At 38.3% G+C, this 27,299-nt stretch overlaps 1 protein-coding gene across 1 annotated transcript; it reads right to left on the reverse strand.

Moving 5' to 3' along the window:
* On the reverse strand, positions 1–27,236 carry ttll6 (tubulin tyrosine ligase-like family, member 6). Its single transcript, XM_041815884.1, is given in 17 exon segments — positions 1–3,523; positions 4,180–4,327; positions 6,367–6,429; positions 6,572–6,820; positions 7,143–7,305; positions 9,205–9,393; positions 9,477–9,655; positions 11,388–11,613; positions 12,364–12,449; positions 13,611–13,754; positions 14,289–14,445; positions 14,533–14,663; positions 15,161–15,279; positions 18,196–18,236; positions 18,478–18,630; positions 24,250–24,418; positions 27,111–27,236. Coding segments are annotated over 15 exon segments (2,304 nt in total). The 5' UTR covers position 18,630; positions 24,250–24,418; positions 27,111–27,236; the 3' UTR covers positions 1–3,266.
* Between the last annotated feature and the right edge of the window lie 63 nt (positions 27,237–27,299).

Here is a 27,299-nt window from a genome sequence, read left to right on the forward strand (position 1 = left end):
GCGCCGTTTTTGTGCTTTAGACGAGCTTTCTCATCGCCATCTTTATTTTATCCAAGGCCTGAAATGTTGAAAATGTGGAGCAGGAGTCTTAAAAAAGGAGAGAGAGGAAGGGTGAGGATGAGGGAGAGTGAGGGTGACATTGTGCGTCATGTGCACCTTGATCTGATCCAGCGCCAAAGGTCTGTACTGCTTCTTCTTAACTCCAGTCTTAGCTACACGTTTGAGGGATTAAACCGGATTATTCTGGCTTCAAATCTCCTAAATCCTGAACTCTAGATCAACAATTTCTCTGTTACTTTCTTTACTTTTATATCAAATCCCCACATACAAAGGAAGGAGGCTGTTTTGCGCTCAGATTGAAGGATTTCTGCAGAAGACGCTTGTTATGATCTCAAAATGGAGGATTTTTCCTTTCAGTCATTGCAGATCGATCAGACTGAAGTCTTACCAGATTATTTCTAGACCTGGGGGGATTTTAAACCAACAAAATCTCGAGTTATTCGCCAACTTCCCATTTTAATTAGAATATCTGGATAAAATTAAATTTACGCGCACAGACTGGAGATGTTTTGGGTTTAAATATCCACAATCTTACTCCGTATTCACGCTCCTTTTATTTCTTTAGTCCAATTTCCGTTTTCTTTGTTTGTAAAAGCCTTTTTTCCAGTCTGAATGCAGCTGATTTCCACTCCCAATGAGGATTTCCGACATTTATAGACGCAATAAAACCATAAATTCCTTGAATGCAGCTCAGTCCGCCTCCGCTTTGAGTCTGTTTTGCCTCCAAAAGACTCAAACTCCAACAAAGCGATCATCCTGACTTTAAAATTGGACTTTTAGGAACAAAATTGATTTGAAAAAGAAGGGAAAATGCGTAAAAATGCTGGTTTTAAATGTAATCCATTGTATTTTTTATCTGCGTCACAGATTTTGATTCCAACTGATCCAATGAGGCCTTAAAACAAAGATGTGTTTATTTCCCTCTGCAGGCCTGCACATTTTTATGTAGTTTCGTGATATTTTTTGCCTCCTTTCTCCAAGTAAAGGCCTTCCACCATAGAAATACGATTTTACAAAACCTCCCTCGATCCAAATCAGATTTTATATTTATGCTTGAAATGCTCTAGACGCGTAATGAGAGATTTATCGAGCACGAAAGCTTACATTTGTGTCATTTTTTTGACAATATCAACGAGTTTCTATTGTTTAACAAAGTAGTTCCACTGTTTTTGAGCTCTTACGCAAAGGCCTTGATTTTCCTCAGGCTGCAGCTCGAAGAAGAAATTATTTGCATGTGATTCTGTATAAAAATCACGCCAGGAACAATCCAGAGTTAAAGTGCACAAACTCTCCCACCGTTCACAAATAAAATGCAAAAAAGACAGAAAATGTAAGAAATGCCACAAATGCGCATCTTATCCATTTTTTACGCACACTCATTGGTGAAACGTAGGACGAAACTTTTTATTTTGATGGTAAAGACAGCACATTTCTCTCGTTTTCAATGATTTCTCCGCTGTTTCTGAGCTTTTGCGCAAAGGCCTAGATTTTCTACAGCCTGCAGCAGCTCGAAGAACAAAAAATAGAAGTCATTCTGCATAAAAATACACCTGCAGCAGCTTAAAGTGTTCAAACTCTCCTACTCGCTTATAAAAATGCAAAAAAAGAAAGAAAAGCGCAATAAATGCCAAAATACTCATCTTATCCATTTTACGCACAAACACTGGTGAAATTTATAATACAATCTCATATGGTCATGGCTAAAACGGCACATTTCTCTTGTTTTAATGAGTTTCCCGTTATTTTTTAGCTCCGTATTAAACACACATGTTTTTATGCAGCATTTGTTTATTTATAATTCTAATAATTTCGTCTCCAAAGTCGATAATTTTGCAGTTTCGTCTATTCAGTCTGTGAAGGAAACCAAAGATGTGGATGTAGAGATGCTCTGAAACTTTATGATCTCGTTATCTCAAAGAAAAACTTCAAAATAAAAGCACAAGAGTGAACTTCTTTTTGAGCATCATTTGAAAAAGGTGCAGGATTCCAAAAATAAAAGGAAACTGAAATATGTGGGAAAACCTTATTGATATAATGAAAACAGGCATGGCAAAAATATATATTTTCACCCCTGTGAAATTATGCAGAACCAAATCCTGAGAAAAAACATAGAAATCCCATTTTTATTAAAATATTTCATTTACCATTAGTGCAAATATGAAAGTAAAACTCCATAAATCAGCTGAATGTGCACAGAGCAGATACTGAATTTGGGAATGTTTTAATATATTTTCTTTTTTCAGTTCTGTTTTAATTTGAAGTAATTTCCTTTATTTGTTTTGATCTTATAATTTCATATATTTTATTTTTACTAGGGATGCATGACATTATGGGCATATTGGTAATAGCCTAAAAAGTAATTTATTGTATCGGCAGAGATGAAAATTTAGCAGATATTTACAACAGATAGTGTGGCTATAAAATCTGCCTGAACCAGCTGTAATACTGGCCGTGAAACAAAATAAGTTAGTGGAGTTTTAAGGCTGGACCAACACACCTGTGTCAGCTGAAGTCTTTCTTTATTCATCACCACTCCTCACATTTTAAAGTGAGTTTAAGGACTAAAATTTGTTCATTTGATTGTAACAGCAAAAATCCAAATCCTGCATCCCTAATTTTGATAGATTTCCTTTTCACTTCTTTTGTGTAGTATTTTAATGCTCCTAATGTCATAAATGTTCTGTTTTTACCTTCTTAAGGCACTCTGAATTGCTCCATGATGCTCTGTAAATGAATCTGCCTTTCCCTGAAAAAGAACAAGAAGAAAGCCTTCATATTTCAGTATCCCTCTGATTATCTTACCATCTGATTTACTCTTGAATAAAAGCACTAACATGCTGTTTATTAAGGATAATTTCAGCTCATATCAAACCCATTAATCTGAGTTTATTAGATGCTTGTAGAGGAAGACTTCGTGTGGAGTGAAATCAGGCTTTTCTGCTTTATTTGGCACTATTTTCAGGATTGTGTGACATAATCCATCCTCAGAGTGAAATCTTTCACATGTGAGCACACACTCAGTGGGTGGAGAGTGCTGATGTTGTTTCTGCTGTGGTTTTATCGTGGCAGGCAGATATAAAACAACATTCATCTCAGGCACGGTGCGTTTGTGTATTTTCACAGTTTTAAGGCCTCTCTACCTCCACCTCTCACATCCCGGAGCTCTACCCTTCACAGATTTAATCCAGACCCCCTGACCCGGCTCATCACTGGCCTTTTCCGTGCTGGGGGGCTCTGCGGATGGAGTTTCGGACGATGTGAGAGAAGCCAGGCCTCCGGACCAGGGGGGCGCGGGAGGAGATGACGAGCAGGCTCTGCAGGGCAGCGGGGTCGTGGGACAAGAGGGCGCTGCAGCGAAGGCCTCCTTTAGGGACGGGGTTTATGAGTGGGATGCCTGGACGGGACCGGGCGTCTGTGTAGAGGCTGCTGGCTGTGTCCTGTTTCAGAGAGAGGGAGCCGCCGGCTGCTGAGGAGGGAACAGAGACAGAAAATGGGACAAGTTGGAGGATCAAAATGGAATGTAAAAAGATGAGACCATGAGGTTAGAAGAAATTAAAGTTTCCTTTTTTTTTTCTTTTACTATTTTTCAAGCTGAAATCGGTTTTTTAAAGCAAAATTAAGGGCAATTACTAATAATTAAAGATAAATAATGTTATTTATTTTATGCATAAAGCAGACAGAAAATAAACATTTCTATTCTACTTATACAAAACATAAAAAAATATTTTACATCAGAAAATTTAGAGTAAAACCAATGATTTAAGGTCAAATATTTATTTTTTCAATAGTGATATCATACTCTGGGGAAATATTTACATTTTTCTGAGTTAATTGTTGCATATTTGTTGATCTTTCCTTCAATATTATTTTTTCAACTTTAGAATTGACTCCTTATTGATATATATTTTGCAAACATGAATAAAAAGCAGTAATAGTTGCTCAAAAACGTTAAGAAAAAGAGTAGGCAGTTTGTATTTCTCTTGTATAGCGCTTAAAAAAACCTGAAGTGAAGAATTCTTATAGCATTGTTTGGTACTGTAATCATTGATTGCCATCCTGCTGTTGTGATGATGTCATTTCTTTCCAGACCTAGGTTGCAGAATGTACAGGTGTGTTTACCTGTCCAGTGAACCCGCTGGGCGCTGAAGCTCCGGCGTATCTCTGCCACTCTGCTGTAGCTCTCAGTCTGCAGGAACCCGGACATGTTCAGGCTCCTCTGATCCACCAAGGGCCAGACGCCGAGCGGGGCCATGTGGGAGTGAGGGTGCTGTGACACAGTGACATCAGATCTGTTTCATTCTGCTGCAGTACAGTTTAACCAATGAAGTTCACCACAGTGTCTCTGTCACATGATCACTGACTACCTCAGCTGTTTAAATGAGCGTTTGTAGATTTTAATAATTATTATGCTTCGATCTGAATGATGTTTTCTGTCCACAAAGTGGTCTAAAAATGTAAAAGTCTATATTACTCAATCTAGGTGATTTGGCTTTTCATTTAAAGGTGCAGTGCGTATATGAGCCTAGTAGCATTTAGCAAACTTGCTAAAAATGGACCATTACATTTACATCCCAGCCTCTCTAGATTAGTGTGTAACCACATGGATATAGAAATAATTCTGATCCATATTAACTTAGAATAAGCTTTATTTCATACAGATAGAGGGCCCTTTCCATGGACTCTACCAGCTTGGATTTTTGCATCTTGAATGTTTCCGCAGTACAACAGAATGGAAAAATTCTATATATTCAAAGTTTGTTCTGCTTAATGCTATGAGGCTAAATGTTACACAGTGCACCTTTAAATAAACATGTTGCCATGTAACTAAATTTTAATCCTTTAAAGCCTATTTGATCAAATTTGATACATGATTTTGTGAGACCCCTGTCTAATCAACATGATCAATAATTTCCCTAAAAATCTTTTGAATATAATCTGATAAATGATTAAAAATGCCCTCCAGTGGATAATCAATTGCCAGAATTGCCTAATGCAACACATGTGAAACAAAAAATATTTATGTGAAATTTTATGGCAATTTTTCTTTTTTTGGATTCTGGTTGAAGAGATTTCCCCAGCTATTATTTGAAGTATCAGACTATACAACACTTTATTTGAAAAAAAGGCATTTTATTTTAAAAGTTTTTGTTTTGCAGAAATTTGCAGAATGACCAAAATTGAGGGTTTTTTTAGGCAAAGCCTTAATAAATACAACAATCTAGAGATGAGCAACTCAAAAGCTATAAATGTGCAAATATTTTTGTTGAATCAGAAACAATTTCAGATTTTTTTCAAGCACAATTTTTCTGATTCTATTTCATAAAAATGTGAATTTGCCTTTTTTTTAATATGTGTCAGTTAGATGTCTGTATGTTTAAGCTGTTGGTTGAAGAAATCAAAAAAGCTTCACTGATTTAAAAAGAATGGCTACAAACTCAATAAAAATTGAAAATTCAAAGGAATTGAGGAAAATCCATTTTTGTTTGGTTTTCTTTACAATTTACATTAATCTTTTTTAGGGAGATATTTCCCAAATCCTGATCCTGATGCTCTGCTGTCTTACGCTGATGGGTGAGGGAGTTTCTTCTCTAAAAATAAATGTTATAAGAAGATAAAATCGATGGGGTGCTGATGGTTTACTGCTAAGGCCATGTCCCATATACAGAGACTTGATTCCTCCAAGGACAAGTGGATGGACTGGGTTCAAGTCCGGCCCTGCAGCTCCTTTCCTGCATGTTGAGGATACACGATATTATCGGTGTGATACTGGTATCAGCAGATATGAAAATTCCTATTTTAGCAATAAAAATCTGCCTTTATCAGCTGTAAATGTTGTATAAAAAAGTATAAGTAAGTACCTGTATGAGAAAGGTTAGTGGAATTTTAGGCTGGTCCAACAGACCCATGTCAGCTGGAGTCTTTGTCTTTATTATCTTTATTCCATACAATTCAAAGCATGTTTTACAGACTGACATTTTAGGTCTGAACTACATTTAAATATTGGTATTAATATCTGCTCAAATCGGTTTGTAAATATTGGCAAAAAGCCAATATTGTGCATGTCATTCCCCAAAGTATTCACTTTATTTCTCCTCCATCCACTGTCCTATTGAAACAAAGGCTTAAAGCCCCCAAAAGAATCTGTAATAAATGAATAAATAATTAATTTAGACAATTAAAATCATGATCATTGTCAGGAACTGAATCCGAAAGGGTTTGGGGAATCTCTCTCTCTCTCTTCCTTTAGCTAACCCAGATTTAGTGATGAAAATATTTAGATAGTTTTAATATTTTACAGCTGGATACCTGCTGTGAGCTCTGAGTGAAGGTTTGTTGTGTTGTCCTTTGTGAAAACTGTGACGAGTCAAACTGAAATAAAAGGAAAAAGAACAAGAGTGACAAAAGTATGCAAAAATCATCTTCACTTACTGAACAAAAACCATAATACTGCACACATTTTGAAGTAATTTCACCATGTTGCCTGTTTAAAGTTGCATTCTAGTGTATTTACCTTGCTCTGCTGCTGTCTCTGAGGAGCCGCTTTGCTCTCCTGGAGGCGGTAGACATCCTTGCTGCCTCCCCCTCCTTTTCTCTGGACCTGCAGCAGCTCGTGGATCTGATCCACCACCCCCAGGTCCTCCAGCAGCTTCTTTCTGCTCTGCAGAGCATCCAGCCGCTCCTGCTCCTCGTCGTCTGCCTCCTGCACCTCCTCCTGGACCTCTGCGGCTTCAGGATTCTCCGGCACACTGGACAAAAGCGGCTGCAGAGAAACATTTGATTCAATTTGTTTTTATTGCCTCACTGTTTGCGGCCTGCACAATAATTTAACAATAACTGTCAGTGAATATCCTTGATAACGCTGTTTGTTTCTGCTGTCAGGACAATAAAATATATTCTAATTCAAAACCAGAGGCATCAAATAAAAATGATGTGCAGGAGTATTATTCTAGCTTTATTTAAATTGTATAAAAGTGCATTTATTCTAAAGGGGGGTCAGCCAGAATATGAACCATTCATCACAGGGCAGAGGCTCTTCAGCGTCCTCTTGTGGTAACATCTTGGAACTGCATCTTTAGCCTCACCGGCTGCAGGTCGAAGTCACAGTTTGGTTTGGGGGGCTGTGTTTGAGTTCGTCTTTGTGGCCGGACACGCTCCCCCGCCGTCTCCCCCTGTAGGTCTTTCCTCCGGCCTCCTCTGTGCTCTCTCTCCTGCTCCTGCTTCAGACGCAGCTCCTGGAGCTGTTGCCTAAACCACAAAGACACAAAATCAAACATTTCTGAGGGTTTTTGTGTACACAGATAATTTAATACTAACTGATGAATATTTCAGTGCTATTGTTTAAAAATTAAAAGAAAAATGTAAAAAAAAAACCTCAAACTTTTCTCATCTATCAGTGTGATTGTTAATGATCTGAGCCCGTGGGTGAATTTAAAATATAAATACTTAAATAGATATTCCTGGTAATTTGAATGATGCTATTTCACTTCTATTCAGATGCATGTCTATAGTAGAATTTTTTTTTTTTTTCTAAATTTATGTGACTGATTTGGTTACATTTTGGTCAAGGTGTAAACTGAACTTTTAAGATATAGTGATATATAAACAAACATTGTTTTTATCCATAAGCCAAACCTAACACTCAATCATGTTAGCCCTGTCCTGGAATCTTAAATGTCAGGGTGGTGCAGCGGTAATCATGGGTATTTTATTTGAAATTCAGGGATTAAAAACAGATTATAGCGTAATTATCATTTATTTGACTCCAGCTGACACTCATGGACAAGTGAAATGGTTTAAAGATCCTTTTCAAGTAGAAATAAAAACATGATTAAAAACAATATTTTTGCCTGTTAAATCTGAAATTAACTGCAAATGTTTTTGTCACAACCACCTGAAACATTTTTTCTGCATAAAAAAATCCTAAAAAACTGTCTAAATGTCAGTGAAGTTGGACCACAATTCTGACCCTGAGTTCAGATTTGAGCTGGCTGTTACGGACCAAAAGTCCTGTCTTGATCATTTCTAGCTGAATGTTGATACATGATATTTTTCATTCCTGTAAAGAAATAATAAACTGTTGCCACAATACCACAACTAGAAACTTTAATGTGGTTATTATTATTAAAAATGTATTATTTTGATACCTCGGTATCAAAAACAGAAGTCCTAGACAAGCGGAGCCAGGCTGGGGTCCAGGACTCCTGCTCTGAGGTTGTCAAAATTCGATTTTTTAAAAATAAAATCATGATAAAACACTTAATAAACAGCTTATACAGTGGTTTTTGTAAGAAAAACAAATGTAGAACCATTTTCCAAGGATTTTATCAGTTAAATAATTAAATAAATGTTAATTTCTAGAAATATTCATAAAGAATTTTTTGTGTGGGTCTTAACTTGTGGGGGCTTAACTTCACTTCAGTACAGGTGGGGGACTAAAAGGAACAATGGTTGGGAATCACTGTCCTAGACACCAAATAATAGGCAGTTTTTCATTTTAATTACCAAAAAATGTAAACAAACTCATACACTTTCATTATAATAAAAAACCTATTGGCAACATTATATAAAACGTTAAGATTGTCCAAAATTTTACACTCTTAAATGTTTAGTGTTTCAAAATGCTAAAATGCCATTATTTCAATGGTGGGGTCATAAGAACAGAAACATATTGATCTAAAGTCACATTTTTAAACAAAAGGAAAGAGCACTGTCTAAATTGCACAACTATATTTGAAAAGTTTGGATAAATGGGCAGAACTGGTGATGACAGAAGGGAAACACACTTTTCTAAATGTTGCCATTGTATTTTTAGACAGTTTGTTGGTGTCCGTCTCTATTTTTAGATGGTCAAAAATTAAAAACTGCCCAATATAGGGTGTCTATGACATCCTGTGACTACCATTTGTCTTTACAGACAAATACATTTCATGGATCTTCATTCAGCTAAAACATATATAAAGATATGATTTTTGGTCCCTTTTCCCAGCCCTATCCTTAGATTTTCTTATCTGATCTAGAAGAAGAGAGTCCTTCATCACTCCTGCGTTAATTTGTGCTCCTATTAGATATCATCAGACAGAAAAACAGGCTTCATGCATCCTGATATAATGCTACTTTTTCCTGAACGGTGTGCTCCGAGTTTACCTGGCACACTCCTCTCTGGCTTTGGACGCTGCCGTCTCCTGAAAGAGCGAGCTGCTGTGTTTGAAGTACTTGTCGTATTTCTCTCCCCCCTCTCTGGGGTAGATCCTCCTGAAGCCTCCCAGGTGTTTGGCCTCGTACCTCTCCATCTGCTCCACCGTGGCGGCCTGGCACTGACGCAGCTCCTCCGACCTGGTGGCACAAACATTCAGGTGTGGGCGTGTGACCTTGGAGGGAAAAATAACATCGCATAAAGGCATGTGACAGATCTCTACCTGGCCTCTCTAGTGCTGTTTTGCTGCAGCCTGTCCTTCACCCTGCGTCTCTCCTCTTTGGTGATTTTGCGACGGTCGCAGGCACCCAGGTTGATGAGAACCAGAGTGTCGTAGAGCAGCGCGTCCTTCACCTCACGATCCAGCTGGGAGTCGGTGGTAAAACTAGGGGAGTGATTTACCTGGAGACACAAATAAACTGAGTGCAGCAGACATAGAAGATGGGGACTTTTTTGATTAACCTTAACTGCCCTCAGCAAACATGCATCCTTACATTTTATCATTATATTTACTCAATTTTCCTGAGAGAACAGGCAATTTGAGACTAATTTCTTGAGCTCTCCACTCTATTTCTCATTATCTCTGATTAAAAAAAGGCTTTTTTCTGGTTTTAGTGGGATAATTTTCTGCCAATCTAGAAAAATAAACAATAGTTTTGTCACTGTATTAGGCTGCCACTGTCCACATTAAGCTGATATGTTTTTGATGCTTTTCCAACCTTTAAACATGAGATAAACTTGTTCAAATCTTGGAGAAAAAAAAAATTCTTGCTATTTCTTGAAAAAACAAGTGAATGTAATGCATGTATAGATGTCCCCTAGCCCTGTCAGGGCTTCTGTGCTCAACACTTTATATTCTTATACTAATTTTTCAGTACTTTTACTGCCTTTTTTGATGTTTGTATTGATGCTTTTAAAATTGCTTAACCCCTGGTATTTCCTTTCTCTTGATGTCTTTTTGCTAATTTCGGTTTATTTGTTTTATTGCTGATATTTTGGATATTTTATTTTTGCAGTATTTATGCTGCTATGCTGACCAGGATGCTTGCTTCTGTGTATGAAAGGTGGTATTAAATAAAGACAAGTTGATCTGAGATGAGTTCAAGCTTTTAAACCTTTTTACAAAGTTTGGCTACAAAGTCACGTTTTTAAAACACAGACATTTTTTAAACTAGCAGGGAGCTTCAAGTTGCAACAGATATCAAATAATACAGTTTTAATAAAAGGTAAGAGTGTAGGAAAAGCATCAGAATTGTAGTTTAAGCCTTGTTGATTTTCTCATTCATTGTAATAGTAGAATTAATTCATTCAACGTGTCTCGAGTAGTTTTGATTTTTCATGTAAAAAGTAAAAGGAGGGGTAGGAAAAACTTCCTAAACAGTGGTTCTCAGCTGGTGGGTCAGGACCCAAAGGTGCATTGTTGAGATTTAGACTTACTTATCTCATTTTCTTGTGACAACAAAGCTGGTGTTCCCATGGCAACATGGTAATTTCTTAAGATCTCTAAAAAACAACCAAAATTGATCTTATCATGCAGATTAAAATAAAATGTTTACATGCATGTTCTCCAAAGACGTCTGTGCCGATGTGCTTCATGATTATGTTTGTTTGACCTGTGTCTTTGTTCAATCATATGTCCAAACTACAACATTTCTCATCAAGTGACTGAAATTTCTTGGACATTGTCATTAGGAAGGCGAAGGTGGATTCTGACACTAGACCAGTGGAGAACCACTCATACATAAGGAACTTTAGTAACACAACATTAAATAAAATCTGCTTTTTAGTGGCTGACTTGCAGAATCAGAATTAGCCTTATTTGCTTGGAATACAAAGAATTTGGTTCTCCCCTCAAGACCAAAGTTCACTCTACCTCACTCTACCCTCCTTGTTCCCCATCTCTCTTTAGCAGTCCTATCCAATAAAGTTAAAAATCCTGATAAATAATCTTCAAAAAAGAAATAAAGTATACCAGATGTGTTACCCCACTCTGCATTCTGGTCTGGGTTTTGTGCCTTTATTGACAGAAGGTAGTAGATAGAACTAGAAACAGGCATGAGAGAGTGGAGGAGAGACATGTTGGACTTGAATTTGGGCCAGACCTATTTAAAGAAATAGGGGGATAGATTTTTACCTCCAGCACCCAGGGTCTGAGCTGGTGATCCAGCAGCACATCAAAGCCGAGGATCTCAAAGCAGGCGCTGCCGGTGGTGTGGTTGGGGAAGCAGGTGTGGTAGTTATGCTTCAGGATGGGGTGAGCAGAGATCAGAGTCTTTATGATGGCATCCTCGATGTCGTTCCACATCTTCTCTGTGTTGTAGCTGCGTGACTCCAAGAGTTTGTTCAGGGTAGACAGTTTTCTGCAGGATGATAAAAGAAAAAAAAACATTTTGATTTGAAAGAAAGACAAGGAGAGCATATATAACACCAAGAATTAGACATCAAATAGGTCTGGCACCTGACCCATATTGCTTATTTTGTCACCCAGGAACAATGGGTTCTTTTACACATACTGTATGGGAATGTCCAGGTGTTTTTGATTTTTGGAAAAATGCTATTCACATTATCTCATTACTATCTGGAATACAGTTCCCCTTGGACCCCCATGTCCATCTTTTAAATGATGATTCTCAACTGACGCTTACGGACAATGCACGCAAAATCTGGCTGGCAGGCCTTACAGCAACCAAGAAGATTATAGCCCAGCGGTGGAAATTGCGGTTGGTCTAAAACTGTTAAAAATACTGTGGAAAATGTTGATGTAATTCAATTTGTTCTTATTGCATCAGTAAAAAATAAATTGCAAGAAAAAAGAAAGACAAGGCAAGTTCATCTAGAAAGCACAAATTACTCAAAAACAATTCAAAGGGCTGCCCCAAGCTACAACGTAACACAAAGAGCATTCAAAGAGATGTGATATTAAATGACATTTGAATACAAAATATTTCAAAATGTCTAAATACAGAAAGAAATCAAAAATAGCATAGTGATTATAATAAAACACTGAAGTAAAAGAGTAAAGAGCGCAGTAGAATTTCAAGAAGATAAACTGTAAGACAGATATTAACTGATTCTGAAAGTGATGGCCTGAAAAACTGTTCATTCTTTACCGTTTGCTGCCAGTGTCTTCATCACGGACAAAGTTCTCGCTGTTCTTGTTGATCGAGTAGTTCGTCAGATGCATGCACACATCATCCTGAGAAATATAAACAGTAGAGATGTATCACATTTAAGAGAAAGATTGCTTTAAACACAATAAGCTTTGTCTTTTTCAAGACAAAAACAAAGGCATTTTAGTTTTAAGCGCCTCAATAGTTCCTGATGTGAGTGATCATAAAAAATGAGTGTGGAGCATTTCAGAAGGGTGAATGATTTCTGATAAATTAAAGCAAAATTTGCAATAAAAATTATTGTGTTTCAGCGTGTTCCTTGTGACTTTTTGTTTTTTTTTGTTGAACAAAACTCAATAAGTTTGAGTTTATATAGCAGGCTTGGTATTTTATCAGTGGTCAAAAATGAATCTAAAACAATCCTAAAGTGCAACCATTGTCATCCAGAAGGAATTAACATAAAATATAAACATAAAATATGAACATTTAAAAACGGACACAAAAAATGGTACTGTTGCAATGAGTATTTGGGTAATGTAACTTTCATACAACAAATGCAACGTTCTGGCATCTTAAGGCACCTTAGAATCATCAAATCCTCATGATGTTTTTTTATGCATCAGGTCCTGGAGCCTATCCCAGCTGTTATTGGGCAGGAGGCGGGGTACAGCCTGGAATGGTCAGCAGTCAATCGCAGGGCTGCCATATATAGACAGACAACAAGGCACACTCACAACTACGGTCAATTTAGATTCACCAATTAACCTAATGAGTATGTTTTTGGTGGTGGGGGCCCGAGTACCCAGAGAGAACCCACGCATGCACGGGGAGAACATGCAAACTCCACACAGAGAAAGCAAACCAGGGACCTTCTTGCTGTGAGGCAACAGTGCTAACCCCGGCTCTGCTGTCCAGACCACAGAAATATTTATATTGGAATACTAATTTTTACCAGTAGAGAGTACTACCTGTTTTGGTTTCTTAGGTGGACTCTGAAAGTATTCAAGTATCACAAATTTGACCACCTTAGTATCGTCATGTTTCTATCTCAGGAACTTTCACCAAGAACAAGAACCATTTATTAAAAACACAGTTCCTGCTCAGGCAATAGTACTTTCCAAACAATCAAGAACTGTTGCAGAAATAGCCTTTTCATTTGTAACATATTGCAGCATTTTAAAAATCTTTAGCACTGATTCTGCCTGTTTTTCTTCACTGTGCTTCCATAAATCATTGAATAGTCTTACCACATTGCTGTGTGTTGGTTCGTTGTATTTGGTGGTGCAGAAGCGAGCCAGTCCCTCCTTGAAAATGAAAATGCTGAATGGGTCACAAGACGTCACTAGCACATAAATCCGCAGGTCAAACTTGTATCCATCCATAATGAAAGGCTGCAGAGGGAATAAAAAAGAAGTATAAAAGAGACATATTATGTAAAAATCACTACTTTTCGGGCTTTTCTAAAAAAATATGGGCCTCTGGCCTATTCACAATCCCCTCAAGTACCAGAACCCCCCCACCACCTTTCAGTAAATGTGTGCTGAAACATGCCCTTCTCAGATTTTCCCCTCATGATGTCATGTGGGGACTTAGCCACGCCCCCAGGTTCAGTTGACCCTTCCCGCTTGAAAGAAAGTTCCGCCCTCCTCTCCAGATCTTCCTCTCAGCTGGCAGCTTAGAGGAGGATACCCTTTTAAGACATAAACTTGTCTCAAAAGGGTAAAATATGTGACCTTTAAACATTAGCATGGCCATGTCTCTATGTAGAAGCTGAGTGTTGTTTTCTTGGTTTATTTGGGGGAATTTATAACTTTATTTGACTGGACAGCTAAAGAGAGACAGGAAATATGAGGTAAGAATGGAGAAAGATGCACTAAACAGCGCTAGGATTTGGATTCTGACCTTTGACCTAGTTTAGACCTTACCTTAGAGATATAAACCTGGCAGATCATGTGCTCTCCAGACTGGATGTCTTTACTTGATCTGGTGATGAAGATGCCTTTGCCTTGGCAACCAGTATCCGGCTTACAGATGTACGTTTTGTTTTTTTTGGCCCTGGTGTAAGCTTGAAAGTCACTGTAACTGCAAAATATCACCATTAAACAAGTTAGTATACAGAGAATATTCTGGGAAAATAAATAAAGAGGTAAGCTGACAATGCAAACTGACTCGGCAGGAAGGCACCATGTTCTGGGGAAGATATTGTAGTCTTTAGGGAACAACTTCAACATCCGGTTCATGTTTCTGGCCAGCGAGTCTTTGCGGCAGATTTCACTCATACCTGGGAAGTGGTTTATTTTCTGCAACGACATGAGACGAGAAGTATTCTGTATGCATATGAGGACTGTCGCCACAGGTACAATATCCAGTATCTTAATGTGTATTTCTTGAAAGAGTCTATGTGAGGAATGACCAAATAAACTGATCCAATTTCCACGTTCAGAGGAAAATCATTGGTGCTGAAAAGTTCCTGCACTGAATTACCCAATTAGATTACAAATTGATTACCTGAGCTGAAAAACTGTTATGAGCCATGAATACTGTGCCCTGAAGAAACAACCAAGTCTCATAATCTCAGTGGAAATCTACATTTTTTATTAGTCAGTGAGTGGGCATATTGAGCAGAAGAATTTAAATTACAACTTAGCATATAACAAATAGACGAAGCAGAATGACGAGTCCCCCACGCTTCATTTTCGGTTTAATTTGTATATTTGATCTCAGCTTAATTAGTCTTCAATGATGATGGAAGAAATGGGCTGAGAGTGTTTTTGTGCCAGCAAATTGAGTGGAATACCTGGTAGCGCTTCATGTCCTTAACACGGTCCAAAGACACAGAGCAGTCTGTCCAGAAAAGCGTCCAATCTTCACCCTCTGCTGCCTCCCTCAGGCCGTATCTGCAAGCAGCACGACACACTGACACACAAACAGAAAGCAGGACTTTTAATACAGTCAGTGTGTCCAGCATTAACATGTATAAAGGGCTGTGAAAAGCATTTGCCCCTCCCTGATGTCTTAGTTTTTGCACATTTGTCACACTTAAATGCTTCAGATTATCAAATAAATCTTAATATTAGACTAAGATAACCTGAGTTAATACAAAATGCAGTTTTTAAACGATGATTTATATATATCAAGGGTAAAAAAACATCCAAACCTATCTGGTCTTATGTGAAAAGTAATCTCACCACCCTGTTAAATCATGAATTAACTGTGATTGACTAGTTCAATTTCATTATCCACACCCAGGCCTGATTGCTGCCAGACTAGTTGAATAAAGAAACCCCTTAAATACAACCAGTCTGACAAAGTGAAGTAGGCTAAAAGATCTTAAAAAACCAACACATCATGCCGCCATCAAAAAAAATTCAAGAATAGATGAGAAACAAAGTCATTGACATCTATCAGTCTGGAAAGGGTTACAAAGTCATTCCTGAGGCTTTTGGACTCCAGTGAACCATAGTGAGAGCCATTATCCACAAATGAAGAAAACCTGGAACAACGGTGAACCTTCCCAGGAGTGGCCAGCCTAACAAAATGACTACAAGAGAACATGGATAACTAATCCAGGAGGTCATAAAAGAACCCAGAACATCTAAAGACCTACAGGCCTCACTTGACTCAGTTATGGTCAGAGTTCATGATTCAACAACAAAAAAAAAACACTGGGTGAAAATGGCATCATGGGAGAGTTTCAAGGCCAAAACCACTGCTGACCAAAAAGAGCCCAAAGGCTCATCTCACAGTGCTAGAAACATCTTGATGATCCCTAAGACTTCTGTGAAAATATTCTGTGGACTGACAAGACAAAAGTTTAACTTCATGGAAGGTGTTTCATCTGGAGTAAAATTAACACAGCATTTCATCAAAAGAACATCATAGCATCAGCCAAACATACAGTGGCAGTGTGATGGTCTGGGGCTGCTTTGCTGATGGAACTGTGAACTCTGCTCTCTATCAGAAAATCCTGAAGGAGTATGTCCGGCCATTTGTTCATAGCCATAACCTCATAACCTTAAGCACACTTGGATTATGCACCAGGACTGGGGTCTGAACGGTTTAATAAAACAAAAGGAAGGTGCAGGAGTGGCCTACTCAAAGTCTGGACTGAAATCTGATTGAGATGCTGTGGCATGACTTTAAACAGGCTGGAAAACCCTCCAATGTGGCTGAATTAAAAAAATTCTGCAAAGCAGAGTGGGCCAAAATACCTCAAAAGTGATTACCAGTTAACAAAAATGCTTGCTTCCAGTTGTTGCCACCAAGGACGGAACAACCAGTTATTAGGTTTAAGCTGGGCATACACTGTGAGAATTCAACCCGATTCAGCCACAACTTTTGAGTTGAACAACTCACTTGGGAGTCACACCGACTTTCAGTAGGATCGGGCATTGTTTGTTGTGATGTGTACATGGGGAACGACGGCCGACAACGACCCAATCACAGCCCGACCAGCTGCTCTCTGACATGTTTGATATTATGGTCTTACAGCTCCAGACACTCCCACGGTGAGAGCAGAACCATGGGCAGAAAAACACCTTTGGGTTTTTTTTTCTTTGTAAACTGTCAGACGACGTCATAATTTACCCCACCCCCGCTATGATAAAGGAAATAAACGAGCAGGAAATATTAACCACAGACCTGCAGCTGACAGGGATGGTGATGCTGTTTGTGTGTGTGATAGAGAGAGAAAGCAGTAGAGAGAGAGAGTGAGAGAGGATATAAACGGAAACGCTTCATCCTTAGTGTGTGAGACTTTTTAAAAAGGACAATCGGTGGATTTCTGTCACAGTCTGTCCCAACTTCACTTGTACAGTGTTGGCATGCAGGACGGGCAAGCCCATCGGGCCGTATAGTGTGAGCACTTAAATCGTGTGTGATGGTTGTGCACCGTAAGCGATTCAGACACACAGTATGAGTTGACATGGGGGCGTTAGGGGGCAGTTACTTTTTCACACAGGGCCAGGTAGGTTTGGATGGCTTTTCTTGGAATTTTCCCTTGTGGGATTAATAAAGGAATATAAAACTTAAAAAACTTAAAAATTGCATTTTGTATTTACTCTAGTTGTCATTGTCTTTTATTAATATTTGTCTGATGATCTGCAACATGTGACAAATATGCAAAAAAATTCTTTCAAAACACTGAAAATGGCTGTTGACTTTGTTTAAACTGAGTATTATATGTATAATTTTCCGTATTTTGTGCAACGACTGAATAAAAACTACCACTACCACTACAATTAGCTTGTTTGAAGACCTGGGAAGATTCAACTTTAAACCCCGATTATCCTCTCACATTTAATTTATCTCTTTTATCAAAATCTCATATTGCTTTCCTGGTCTGGCTTTGTGAACAAGAGCCAAATCAAGAATAAATTCCTTTATTTAGTTTGTCTTTGTGAGTGTGCTCCACTAGGAATAAAGAAGGTGTAAAATGTGGCATATGGGTTGATGCAGAGCTATTATACAAATGCATTTTGGATTTATGCTTCTGAACTAGTTTGTTTGTTGTTATTGTTAATTAGTTTGTTTGTTTCTATCCTCTATAAAGCTAAATGAGTTAACATTTGCATGTAATGTGCCAGACAGATTATACTGCATTAATAAGAATTGCATTTATTTGGAACAAAGGTGCAAAATTGAAACTATTAAATGCAGTGTGGACTATATTTTAAGCCATGTAGTACATCTTATATCCCCTGGTTCCCAGTGTAATCTCTGTTGTAGTTCCTAAGTTTAATCTTTATGACTAAAGTGCTGGATGCTGTAACTCTGTGCACTAAATGAGAGAACCTTGGACATTATGATCAGTCATGTTCTATCCAAACATACCACTTTCATATTTGCAGTTGGTGAGGTTGATCCACAGTCATCTGGAAGAGAAGAGAGACAGAGAGAGGGACAGACATCTGCTTTGCTGCAAGGTCCTATAAATGTCTCATTATACTTCCATATTCTCATTCAAAACAATAAGGATAAGTGAGGAAAGAAAACTCAAGAGCCTCCAGGACAAAGTTATAAAATCATAACCGGCACTGTCTACTCAGATATAATGTACCTGCAGAGGAAAATGACTGCAGGAGTACAAATGTAGGAGCTCTAGCAGTAAAGTACCTCTTCTTGGCTTTTCTCCTCTTCTTTGGGTTGATGGCCGGGGGGATGTGGGCGCAGGCTTCAGTTTGGCTTTCTCCCCCCTCCCCCTCTGCGTGCTGCTGGTATTTAAGTGCATCATCATTTCTGTCTGGGCTGTCCACAGGTAGACCCATCCTGGATGAACATTAGCAGAACAAATTTTTGAAAGCTTATGAGACAAAAAAAGACACTTGAGCACTGTTCCATTTAACTCTCATTTAAATGTTATGTTTTTAATGTGCTGTGCAGAGCTCAGTGCATGCACTTGGTGTACGGTTAGACTCAAGTTTCCGCTTCCATTTCACTCATCGGTTGAGTGCTCCAGCTGTCAGCACGCCATTGCACAGCCGCATTCAAGAGTTATTGTGGCAGCACGGATACAAATAATGCAGCTATCGTGATGGGGGATTAACAGTAGCGACAAAAAAGCTTGAATTTCATTACATTACAAAATGTTTGCACTAAAAGAAGACTTAAAGAGCTTCATTAAGAACTCAAAAATGATCTGCTATTGCATATCTCTGTCTTTTCTCTTTTAGTTTTAGGTTTTTGTTGTGTCATCAGAATTAGAAATATTCCACTTTACACATTTATAATTAAACAAGTTTAATTTTATGTACATGGCACTCTAGATATCATATTTCTCCTCAACAATGCTCTGCCATTCTCTGAGAGTAAGTGGATTTGTTTTGCTCTATTCCCATCACTGTGATCCATGATTAATAACACGCCTGTCCTCATGATTTATATTTTCCTGTAAGAGGTTACAGTAAAACGCGTCTGCTGCATGTTTAATGTCGTGTCACCGTTAATGCCGCCCATGTATCATCCAGTTTGCCAACACTCTTTCACAGAGTGCCAAAGCTTTGAGTATTTTTTAAAGCGTGACCACAGAGGAGTGACTGTGATGTTTTATCTTCAGTAAAGCACATTCTATTGTAGCAAACTATTGTAGAAACCCCTGGAAGGAATGCACTGATGTTACACCAATGCATCGGTGCACTTCTTGTTAGACTACAATTCTTGATTTGCATGTGATGTTAATGGACACAAATACAATCCAACAAAGGGATTAGGAGGGTTGAAAGTCATATAAATGAGGATGGCGTTTGAAATCTCCCACATAAACAAATGTTATTGCCGTGTCTAATCTTCAGTCATGAAATTTTAAGTATTTATTAAAATTATGATTTCTGGTATGCAAACTTCTCATTCAGTAAACAATGATACATAATGTGCAGAAAATACTAAAGACTATGATAAATAAGTATAAATAGATTTGTGTGAGAGTCTGCAGTTGTACTGGTGCATTTTCCAATTTACAGTATGCCTAATTCCCATGAGGAAAACACCCTTATTTAATGCTTACCACAGCATGTTACCATGCCAGTGCTAGCACTTAACACTAAGTACAGCTGAGGCTTATTCATTATCAGTTTTAGAGATGCTGAAAATAGAAAAAGTACTGAGCAAAGAGAAATGATGACCTGAAAATGGGACTGAAGAGAGAAACTGTTCTGTATATCCAATGCATGGATATACACCATATTGCCAAAAGTATTTGCTCACCTGCCTTGACTGGCATATGAACTTAAGTAACATCCCATTATTTATCCATAGGGTTTAATATGACGTTGGTCCACCCTTTGCAGCTACAACTGCTTCAGTTCTTCTAGGAAGGCCTTCCACAAGGTTTAGGAGTGTGCTTATGGGAATTTTTGACCATTCTTCCAGAAGCACATTTGTGAGGTCACACACTGATGTTGAACCAGAAGGTCTGGCTCTCAGTCTCCGCTCTAATTCATCCCAAAGGTGTTCTATCGGGTTGAAGTCAGGACTCTGTGCAGGCCAGTCAAGTTCATCCACACCAAACTCTCTCATCCATGTCTTCGTGGACCTTGCTTTGTGCACTGGTGCACAGTCATGTTGGAACAGGAAGGGGCCATCCCCAAACTGTTCCAACAAAGTTGGGAGCATGGAATTGTCCAAAATCTCTTGGTATGCTGAAGCATTCAGAGTTCCTTTCACTGGAACTAAGGGCCAAGCCCAGCTCCTAAAAACAACCCCACACCATAATCCCCCCTCCACCAAACTTTACACTTGGCACAATGCAGTCAGACAAGTACTGTTCTCCTGGCAACCGCCAAACCAAGACTCGTCCATCAGATTGCCAGATGGAGAAGCACAATTCGTCACTCCAGAGAACGCGTCTGCACTGCTCTAGAGTCAAGTGGCGGCGTGTTTTGTGCCACTGCATCCGACGCTTTGCATTGCACTTGGTGATGTATGGCTTGGATGCAGCTGCTCAGCCATGGAGACCCATTCCATGAAGCTCTCTACCACTGTTCTTGAGCTAATCTGAAGACCACATGAAGTTTGAAGGTCTGTAACGACTGACTCCGCAGAAAGTTGCTGACCTCTGCGCACTATGCGCCTCAGCATCCGCTGAACCCCGCTCCGTCATTTTACATGGCCTACCATTTCGTGGCTGAGTTGCTGTCGTTCCCAATCGCTTCCACTTTATTATAATACCACTGACAGTTGACTGTGGAATATTTAGGGGCGAGGAAATTTCACAACTGGACTTAGGTCTGCAATGATAATCCATTTAAAATCTGTTGAGATTTTTAAGTCTAGACAAAAGAAGTGAAGAACTGATAATCAAAACTTCTTTTTGGCTCTGCTGCTAGTGTGGGAAAAAAATCTGAAGTTCATACAAATAAACGTAGATGAGTTCAGTTCAGGTTCTTTGTTTTTCTGTCTATCTGCACTCTGACCCAAGCACATCAGCCGGTAATCGTCACACAAACGTCTGGGCTCTTCACCTCGGCCTCGGCCTATCTGGTGTCTTGTCAGGTGAAGGTGAGTTCAAGTTAAGCATGATTGTGATTGAGGAGCTCTGTGGTGGTGTCAGTAAGGAGGGACACCCCAGCTAGACTGTGGGAGGTTACGGTGCCAGGTAACAGTATTCTGATCCAGTGATCTGGATAATCCTGACCCTGAACTGTGAGCTTTACATCGGGCTGAGACGCACGGCTGACCTCACCCCGGATACAGTTACAGACCTGGGAAGGATTTCTCTTTGGTCCTTCTTTAGAGTGCAGCAACAACAAAAGGAACATGACTAGGGCTTTGTATTACCTTTCCTCAGTGAACAATTAACCGGGTTTCATATAAAAGACTCCATTAACTGCTCAGTGTCATTACATCGCATTTAAAATTCACACTACATCTTGGCACGCTAGGCTGGTACTAAATATCGTCTTGTCTGCTTTCAAAACAAACTGCAGTGCCAAACACCCACAGAGGTTATTTTTTTTTTATTTGTTTAATCCATTCACTTAAAGTGCAGTCAGCTATTAATATAGTGAAAGAAAATGATCATTTAATATCTATAAGTAAAAAAACACAAGAAAAAGTTCCTTAACATCTGCAGCCTTGCTCCAAAAACTGTCTTTTACATATAGATACCCACTTTCAATGTGTTAACATTTTTTAATCAAATTATTAGTGGGTTACACTGATGGTACAGGTGCAACGACAAAAGTAGAAATTCTAAGATTTCAAAGCCCTAAGCACACTCTTAAAGCGACTGCTCTAACATCCAGAAAACTCATATGAATCCTAGAAGAACACCTGAGTTTCTAGGCTTTTGTAGGCCTCACCATGCCACATGTACCCAAAGTGGCAGGGGCCATCATCTACATTTGTGCAAGGGCCAGCTTACTTCTTATCCGATGCTTTGAGGGAAAGACTTCAAATGCATTAAAACAAAATAAGAAACGCTGGTCTTCTTGCAACTTATCATTGTTTTAATATCCTCTTGAGACCCAAGATTTTATTTAGATTGCATTTTTAGTTTCTCCTCTTAACTGGGATAATTAGGACCTGATAAGTTTAAAAGCTCAGCTCTGTCTTTGTACAGGAATAAGTTTAAACCTAAAATGATGTCCACAAATCTCCTGAAGGTTCTGTTTCTGCAGAAAATACAGCAATGGATTGGTTTTTGAGCACATGTTTTGGCTTCGGCCGGTTGGTCAGTTGTTCCATGTAAATTCCAGAAAAATTTCAAGCAACTTTCCCAGAAAATTCTGAAGCCATTTCCCCTTTAAATGTATCATAAAATTTCCAAAAATGTATGAATACACCCACTGAAGTGTCATGAAAAAAAAGGAAAATTCCCCTAAAACATTAGACAATTAGCCCCCATTAGAGGAGAATGAGGCAGAAGTTATGGGTGAGGTTTAGTTGTTCAAAAAACTGGAAGCAATGGCTGCTGCTGATGTAGCAATTAGCTAGGACGTTGTTATAGTATAGCAACAGTTTTATTAGAACTGAACCACTTTCTGTGTTAAAATAGTGCAAGGAACAAACTGAAAACTTTTAATTGCAAAAAAAGCCGGTTTGCTCTTCTCTTGACTGGCCTCGGCATGAGCTTGGATAATTAGGGGCGGGGTTTAACTGGAAGAGAGTATACACAGCGGCTGCCGGTGGAGAGATTAGCTAAGATGTAGCTTTCGTGACAGTTTTATCAGATCTGTACAGCATTTGAAAGAGAAGCAAAAAAGTGCACTGAAAGCTTTGGAAGAGAAGCTATTTTTGCCCTTTTCCCAACCAGCCTTGGTTTGAGTTTTATCTACCAACAAGCTCCTCCATTTATAAACTATGACAGCGTGATCCTACTACTTTATTTTGCATTGTCTCTCTGATTGGCTTGTGATGAATGTGACAGATGGAACGCTTGTCCAATCACCTTATGAGATTTTTTGAAGAGATCTGGCCTTTGTAAGGGAGGATTCCCAGATGAATGTGAAATAGCTCCATGCAATGGATATATGAACCAGTCTATATGGCATGTTTGGTTAGATGAGTGTGCCAAGTCTGGTAAGCTTTCAGGTATGTTAAAGTGACAAAATTTGTAATTTTGTAAGAATGAGTAAGAAAAAGAGACAGAAGACTAAAATTCCTCTTGATATAATTGGGTCCTTCCTGCAAGGCTGGCACTCAGGCCCTGACTGAATAAAACAGAAAGGCTACAAATGGTCATAAATCAACACATTCTAGTCTCTGGTTAATGCTCACAGGCAAGCATAGAAAAAATGCCCTAGCCATCTGCAGTATTCATATGGACCTCTTTAAAACACGAATTAGAACTTCACACTTTGAAGTCAATTTAAAACTTTGGTTTCTGCCTACTTTGTCTTTTATGCAGCTGTTTTTAATCATGATATTGTCATTCTTTCTACTTATTCTATTCATTCATATTCACTTTGTTTTGTTTTATTCTAGACTGAACTGAAAATACTTTCATATATCAGAGGTTTTAAGGTTGAATAAATAACTGGGTTTGCATGAAAAATGTTGTCTATTATTTTATGAACTAATTGAGCTACTATCAAAACCACTATCAGTCAGTTCCTGAGGTTAGATCATGATTATAAAATTGTTCTTTCAGCACATATCCAACCCTTCTTAACCCAGCTGGTATCAATGCAGATTAATACTCCAATGAATATTTGAGTATTGAGCTTCTGTTGAAGCTGTCCGAGAGAGGTGTTGATTTAATTTTTAACTAATTTTGTATATTCCTCTCATATCGATCCGTGCATGTTGGTATGAATGTAGTGCATAACATATTAACCTCAAAAAAAGGAAGATAACATATTTTAAAATAGCACACCTAACACTAAAGTTACCATAAAAGCTATAGCCAGTGAAGTTTAAAGCCCTTTTTAGATGAATTGTCCTTCTCACCTTCTCTGTTAAGCCGACATCTGTGACAACAATGTTGCCGTCCCCGTCAGTCTTCCCTTGTCACCTCTTTAATACTCCAATTTTGGTCTCAAGAGCCCTTTAAGATGCTGTCACACTCCTCAGCACACAAACAAACCAGACACATGTCGTCTTCTAGCACCATCTGCCTCTGAAAAAAACAAAAAGAGTAGATTTGTATCAACACAAGGATGGCTCAGTTCAGATTGACTTACACACTCAAGCATCAGGCCCAGTGGTGGATCTGGTGACCAATTAGAAGGTGAGGGGACAAAACACCTGATCCCTCCTGACATGATGGAGAGAAAATGAGCGATGCACCTCAGCGGGGAGTGAGCTGAGAGGGATAATCCCTGATATTTGTTAGCTGAAATGGGAGAAGTGTTTTCAACACCTCGAGTTGTTAAATTTAAATCTGTGCTGAAAAGTGTTGTGAGGCTGAAGTGGGCAGGATGGACATCCATCGTTTTAGCCAAGTTGAAATGGAGTGCCTCCTGTTGAAGCGTAGCCTTCCATTGCAGACATTAAAAATGGAGCACAGGCAGGAGGGGAAATCAAGTGTAACACGAAGCAGACAACACCAAGGCATCCTTCTGATTAAAAAAAGAGTGGATTGTTGCAAGCTGGAATTAACTTTAAATAATTTGGGGCTGAAATCATTTCCTGATTAATCAATCAACATTAATTAACCATCAGTTAACATCCTACACTCTTCTACACCCACTTATCCATCTTTTGTTGTCCCTATGATGCTTTAAAATCACCTGCTAATCTTCTAGCACTGATATCAACCGCTCAATTTAATTATTAAATGTCATGTGTTTGTGCAAACCTTTTGTGTGAGCGAGAGGGAGAGCTAGACGGGCAACATGAGCTCTCATACAATTACAGAGCAATGCAATTATAATTTAATGTGACAGTGGTGAGCTTTATAGAGGCATTAAACGTGGGTGGGAAAGATTATGGGCTCCTGCTTTATATCTATGAAAGAAAACAAAGTGTCTCTGATCACGTTATTGAATTAGAATCAATTTAGTGGATTATTTTGTTTTTGAAGGAGTACAGCTTTCGCGGATTGGCTTTGCGACTCTCCTTCATAATTAGAAAATAGGGATGAAGAATATTGGACAAAAATGACACTGTGATAGATTTTCTTCCACAAGACATGTCTCAATATGACAGCATGCAGAAGACATAAATATGGCAACTAACGGATTTTACAATGATAATTTCATAATTTTGGCTTTAAATTGTGTTTTATCTTTGGTATGCACACTATATGGGGAAAAAACTGGTTGTGTACGACTATTTTTCAATATTGTGATAATGACACAAAGTGTGATTAATAAATAAAAACTAAGAATCTTTATTAGATTTAGTTCAAGCATATGTTTCTTTTGAATCAAAAACAAATGAGGCATTTTTTTTTTACCACTAAATCTGCTATAGGTATTCTGAGCATAGCAATAGCAAGCTTGAGTTTCATCTGACTTCATAAAAATGGTGTGCCAGTATGTTAAATGCAGATATACTGAGTAGGAAAGTATTTAATGTTTGCATGAAATATTTATTCTCATGTATGTGATAAATTGAGAACTTTGTGGTGTATCTATAGCATTTTTTCATATTTTGATGATGAGTACTGTCATAATAAGCAATGTCTTCTTATATAAAAAGAACCTTCATGCATCAATTTCTAATTTGTAATACCACAGATAAGTTAAGGGGCATTTATAGCCAGGCCAGCCATGGATCTATCCTATTTATTGTTGGGTCTTATAAATAATAAGACAAAGAGTAGTGTCTAGACATACCCTCTTTGTAAAGTGTCTTTAGTTATGAATCGATGTTATACTAGTAAAGGTCTCATAATACATCTGTTCCAATACTTTTGAAGTGGAGTGTATTCACTTTTTGTTACTGCACATTAGGAAAAGATCAAATTTCACTGTACAAGCCCCATGCCAAAAATAGCTACTCAGAACTCTGAGTAAACTTTGAATGATGTACATGTTACTTTTACTTGAGAATATTTATAGACAAGCACTTTTACTTCAAGTTAAGTCATTTTAACCAAAGCAACTGTACTTGTATTTGAGTATAATAGTGTTGTACTTTTTCCACCTCTTAGAATATCAGTTCAGCAATACAATGCACTTGTCACCTTGTAGGCTGATTTTCTTTCTTTCTTTCTTTTTTTTTTTTACAGAAAAATGCAGCCAGTTTATAAAAGGCATGTCCTTTATATTAGTCAAACTAACAAAAAAGTAAGAATGGCATTAACCTGACAAACTAATACATACTAGCACACTGTTCTGCATTATCTGTCCTCTTTAAACCATACAACAAGCTACACCAACCAATAATTCAGTGCTTTCTCTTTTTTCAGTCCTTGTAAATCAAGGATATTTCATTGGTGTAGCTCTGCTACAATACTTATTCAAGTAGGCGTCCTATTTCCATCACAGCTTGAAAATATAATCTCATTTTTTTCTTTACATTTATTTTGCATCCCGCTGCAATAAAAAGCAGCAGTTTAGCTGAATACGGTTCCCCGGAACCACAGTTTAGGTAAAATGTGCCTGAATGTTACTTTGGAATATCAATGACTAAAAAGCTTGAAAACAGGCCAAACTGTCTGAACACAAGGGTGAGTCAATATTACATGTTTTATCGCTAAATAAAGCCTAACTTCGCGGCTAACAACTTGGCTTTAAGCTAGCATATATGCTATATGTACAGTGCTGTTTCTATGGTAACGGAATGCTTTCCTCTCCCTGGCTAGCAAGAAACTTGGACATCATTTTTCAACGACAATAAACCCTCTCAAACCCCGGCTTTACCGTGAGAAAATCAGTCTCTTCCTTGTTTCCGACCAGAAACACGAAACGAACACTCTCGTTTTTAAAAAGTCGTTGATGTCAGGTCGTTTTGAAGTCTTTAACTGACGCAAAGACGTAACTTCACAAATGTAAACATGAATGAACTCGAGTAACATACGCGCGTGTGCCTTTCAGATGGAACAGCCCTAG

This window comes from Cheilinus undulatus, linkage group 20 (assembly GCF_018320785.1).
Source record: "Cheilinus undulatus linkage group 20, ASM1832078v1, whole genome shotgun sequence".
In the NCBI taxonomy this organism is placed as follows: domain Eukaryota; kingdom Metazoa; phylum Chordata; class Actinopteri; order Labriformes; family Labridae; genus Cheilinus; species Cheilinus undulatus.